General features: G+C 39.0%; 2 protein-coding genes across 2 annotated transcripts; both read right to left on the reverse strand.

The window, feature by feature from the left end:
- Positions 1-331: 331 nt before the first annotated feature.
- LOC108373896 (histone H1-like) lies at positions 332-1,293 on the reverse strand (the record flags this gene model as incomplete). The annotated part of the gene is made up of 2 exons (XM_017629829.1): positions 820-1,293; positions 332-760 (listed from the first exon to the last, which is right to left on the reverse strand). Coding segments are annotated over exons 1-2 (903 nt in total), but the record flags the coding sequence as incomplete, so codon positions are not given.
- Positions 1,294-3,351: 2,058 nt separating this feature from the next.
- On the reverse strand, positions 3,352-4,705 carry LOC108373894 (histone H1-like). Its single transcript, XM_017629827.1, has 2 exons — positions 3,968-4,705; positions 3,352-3,906 (listed from the first exon to the last, which is right to left on the reverse strand). Exons 1-2 carry the CDS (start codon positions 4,703-4,705, stop codon positions 3,352-3,354), a joined length of 1,293 nt encoding a protein of 430 aa, XP_017485316.1.
- Between the last annotated feature and the right edge of the window lie 418 nt (positions 4,706-5,123).

Consider the following 5,123-nt stretch of genomic DNA (forward strand, 5'->3'; position numbering starts at 1 on the left):
CACAACAAAGTACTCGTATGTATATTTATACCGATTCCTTTCTTTCTTACTTACTTATTTACTTCAGTTTTTCAGTGTTCACTCTTCCGCGCTTTGTAGCATTCCGAAAATTTCCTCCAGCTACAGCCTCCTTTGATCGTACGGCATGCTCCCTAACAACAGGCAATGCAGGTGGGGGCGTTAAGTTCACAGGTGCATCTGCAACCAGCTTGTTGTTTCTTTTAAATTCTGTAAACCTTAAACGTTCCGATGTCGGCGTTATTTTTGATTTTGATTTAAACACTCTGGGCCTTGTTGCAACGCGTACTGGGACCTTTTTGTGTCCTCTTACTGCTCTCTCATATTTTATGGGCATGCCTTTATTTGTGTTAAGTTTAGCATCATGGCAATCGAATGTTGCAAAATATGGTGTATATTCAGCATTTTTTATAATTGCATGTCTTAGTTGTTCGGAGCTAATGATCTTCGCTGTTTCCAAAGCTGCATGCGCATAATCGACTATTTGAGGTTTTTGCTGGAAAGTCTTTGAGGTTCCTGCACCTAATCGAAATTTTGCTGGTGCAAGCATGGAGGGTGAAGATTTTTGCCATCCTTGCATGCAACGTATTATATCTCTAGCTGCCGGGGCAGACAACTTGGCTTTTGTTCCCCTTGCAGCACTCGCGACCCCTTTTTGCCGCTTTAATTGTGGCGCTAATTTTTGTTGGAAAATTTTACGACTCTTCTCCTCCTGGGCCCTGCATTTATTTTTTCTTATTTCCTATAATTGATACGGTTAATACTGGAATTAGGTTAATTAAGGATTACATATCCACTCACCATTTCCAATTTTTGCTGTTCTCTTAGTTTCATGCATTCCTTATAGTGCTTAAATTGTTCCTGCTGCTGCTCGGCTCGAATTTCGCCAGCTGATATTTTGAACAAGCCGTCTGATGTGCTGCCCAGAGACTGTACAACTTTTCCTTTATGTAAAGATTTCCTTATGATTTTTCTGATAACTGAGAGCGTAAACTTTCCATCCACGTAGGGATAGTGATTTGTAATGTACTTTTTAATCGCCACCACAGACGAACCATTGCGATCGCTGATATTCTTCAAAGCTCTCAACACCAATGCCTCCGCATTGAATTTGCGGTATTGCATAGATGCTTTTGAACTCCATGAAGTTATACCAGAGCTATTATCGCCTACAAATTCGGCCGCAGACCAGTGTCTAGGCCGCTGTTTAAAATATCGCAGATCATTTTGCATAATTTCTTTGGTTCTATTTACGATTTTTTGAGAATTTTTCATTTTTTCCTATTTCTGATCAATATTTTTTTTATTATTTTATTTAAATACATACATATAAACGAAGAATTTTGTTTATAAACTTTTTGTTTAATATTTTAGGCAAATATACTAGATGACGCAAGTTTGTTGTGGAGCCAGTCATATTTTCCCCTATTGAACTGGGTGGCTCAAATTGAAAATTTTCTCTTTTGGACCTTTCTCTAACACTATGAGTATTTTTGTATTCAGAATTTTGTCTTAAATTTTTTTTTAATTTTGTCTTTAGTCACACTCTGTGGGGTGAGGCCGGGATTGCTGATGACAGAGATGTAGACACAAGTGTCTTTACAATGCTACAGAATAGCATTCCCCCATTATATATGCTGAGAAGATTCTACCAAGTAGTGTTCCCTGGGGATGAATTCTGACTTGGTTCCAATACTGAGCTCGGGCTCACACACTATCGAATCTTTACTGATACTTCCAAAACTGACACTGTGTCAGGATCTGATGTCCATATGGAAGATACTGGTGATGGGCTTCACGTTTCTTTTCGGGGAAGGGTTTATGTGTCGGTAGTGGCAGCCAAGTGGCACCCAAGCCATCGCCGACCCTCTAACAACTTCCAGACTGATTCGGCCATGCAAGTCTCTACTAAATTATGTGTGAAAAAATAACGAACATGTTTTCCTCTGGATGCCAGATCACTTGGGAGTACCTGGTAATTACGCATCTAACCTTTTTTTTGTTTTTGTTACCGTCTCACTAATATGCAACCTCAAAGGATCCACTTAATTAACATATTTATCACTTTAACCTGGCATGTAAGGATTCCGCTAATTAGGAGTCTTGGCATTCACTAAATGTGATTATGGCATTTGCCGTTATCCAAATGCTTCTTGTAAGCGAGAATAACAAAATGCTTAGCAAGCAATTTCATGTGGGATTCCAGAGGCGTGAGCCCCCTAACAGACTCTTGCCTGAGCCTACGCCCATGCACGTCAGAAGGCATCATTTCGTCTTAGCTACTTATTCAGACTCGTCCCCGATATCCCTAATGAGGGCCCGGCATGCATCCACTCAGCTAAGACCCCTCTCCCTTTGGTCGTTGTTAGTTGTACTTGACGACAACCGACCTAGACGGAGCGTAGTAGTTCCGCTAAAGCAACAACAATCTGAATAGAGTACAGCGGGTCACATATAGCCTGAGTGTCGTTTTCTGCACACGTTGTTTAGTTTACTTTTTATTTAGCTCGGACAAAACAATGTGTCGTATTGCCTTATGTCGAAAGTTGGTGACCCCAATAATTTAGAGACGAAGAGCCCAAAACCAAAATCTGAACTAACTTTTGGCACACCCTAATATGCATATACAGTCGTGGCCACATAATAAGGGACACTACTTCTTTACAAGTTTTATCGATTGTTTCTTTACTTTGATATATTTTTTTACAAAAATATAGTTTCACCCGCAACGAAAACCAAATAATTCAAAGCTTCAAACCTTGTACAAGATTTATAAAAAATAGCGAAATTCCAAAAAAATTGCTATCAAAATTTAAATCTTTATAATCGAGACTTCTAGAAAAATAATATTGTGCAAGTTTCAAGAAGCTAATAACTCACGTTCATTTTTGAGAATTTATTTTTTGCTGACGGTGTTGCTAATTTGCCTCCCATGAGGCATGGCCTTCGTCGTAGTACTATGTTTTTCAAAAGTATTATTAAAAATAAGCAAAGAGTAACCTAATGGTCAAATCTTAAAAAGAAGTAGAAAAGAAAAGTAATTATGTGACCACCACTGTACATATATCGCATAATCAGAACCAGCATGTTCATCCACTTTAAAAAGAAAAGGATGGCCTAAATAGTTTCAAAATCTACATATATGTATTTACTTATATATTTGACAAAATCTACACACGCTTCGCGAACAAAATTTTCAAAAGAAAGTAAACAACATTAATAAAGATAAATATTTGTTTAGTTAAAAAATCGAATACCCAAAAAACTAAATACAAAAAAAAAACACCTATATCTCTAAAATGATTTGCAAGTATGTATGTATCTTCCACAGCCTCATTTTGCTTTGCCTTTCTTTGCCGCAGGCTTTTTGGTCGTCTTCACAGTATCCGCGTCGCCAGCGCCCACTTCAGCAACTTCTATAGCAGTTGTCTTAGCCTTGGCGGTCGGTTTCTTTTTCGGCGTTGCTTCTGGTTTAACCTTTGATACCGCTTTTGGTGGCGTTATGGGAGCTTCAGATTTAGCGGGTGCTCCTCTCTTCGGCTTGCCTGCTATCACTTTTGTTGTGCTACTTGCATCAGCTTTAGCGCTCTTACTTTGACTTGTCGCCTTAGACTTCTCCGCCGGCTTATTATTGACTATGGTTGACGATTTTATTTCGTTTGAAGTAGTTTTCTTCGGCTGAATTTTATCGGCTGCTTTTGCCATCTTCTTCGTTGTAGCTGACGCCTTTGGCGCCTTTTCAACTGTATCACCTATTTTGATCGATGTCTTCGCTGTTTTAGTTTTCGTAGTTTTTTTGTCGGCGGTTGTTTTCTTCTCGCCGTTTTCCGCCTTTTTCTTTGCTGCCTTCGCTGATATTTTCGGCATTTTTTCCGCTTTGGCAGCAGCCTAATTTAAATAAATTTTATTTAATTTTACTTACAAAATTCAAAAACACATCAAATCTTACCGTATCTTTCTTAGCCTTTTGCGTAAGCTTCTTTTGGTCCTGACGCTTTTTCTTTTCGTCTAGTCGATTCAACTCTGCAGACACTTTAAACGAGCCGCCTAGTCCGGTACCCTTCGCCTGTACCAATTTTCCATTTGCCAGGGCCTTCTTTATAAACTTCTTGATTAGCATTAGCGTACGCGGGCCATCCAGTTGTGGATAATTATTCGTTATGTATTTTTTGATAGCAATGGTCGAAGAACCGCCACGCTCATTTAAGCTTCTTATAGCCGCAAAAACCATCGTCTCGGTACTGACATTTTTCATGCGTGCTGGTACACTTGTGGAGTTCGTAATAAATTTCGTATTACCAGGAGATTTAGAACCGTTCATTTTGGATTTCTTGTCCAACTCCTCTGGCTTTCCGCTATTTACATCCAGCTTGCCATTAACATTTTTCACAGAAATGTCCGCGTCACTACTTACAGAAGCATCGGAATCATTTTGAGACTCCTCTGATTTGCTCATTAAAATTTTGTGGTCTCCATTATGTGCTACTTTCGATTCACTACTGCTGGCGGTAATGGGTGGTTGGCCTTCGATGCCATTTTCGTCCCGTAAATCCTCCTCTGCATTGGAATCGGCAGTCTCGTCTCCGTCTTCATCTTCAATTGATTCCTCTAGCTGGTCTTCTTCACTCACCTCTTCCTCCTCTTCATCATCAGAGGTCTCAAATGGTTGGCACAAAAAAAATTTCATTTTTACGAGAGATTTTGTGTTGAACAATAAAACAAACAAATATCACGTTCACATATGTATGTGCATATAGGATATTTTGAAATGACTATTCAAGCTAGACTGATTTGACAAATTCTCTGTTTGCGGTAAATCCAGTAATGCATGGAACGGGTTCTTTAACCCATATATTTACATACTTTATGTAGTTAGTAATATTCAGTTTGCACATGCACACGTATGTAAATAAAAATTTAATAGATCCTAAATATCGCAGGCAATTAAACGAGTAGTTTGTAGTTGCTTAAGAAATAAAAGGAGATGATGCCCTTAATGGCAGAGGAAAGAAATTGGTGGGTGGGGCAACGATGACACCCGCCTCTATGAGTTGGTGGATTTGTTACCCAATTTTAGACACACTATAAATATTTCGATCAAAGCA

This window comes from Rhagoletis zephyria, unplaced genomic scaffold (genome assembly GCF_001687245.7).
Source record: "Rhagoletis zephyria isolate East Lansing unplaced genomic scaffold, Rhagoletis_zephyria_1.1 Rzeph_scaffold_07122, whole genome shotgun sequence".
Taxonomy (NCBI): domain Eukaryota; kingdom Metazoa; phylum Arthropoda; class Insecta; order Diptera; family Tephritidae; genus Rhagoletis; species Rhagoletis zephyria.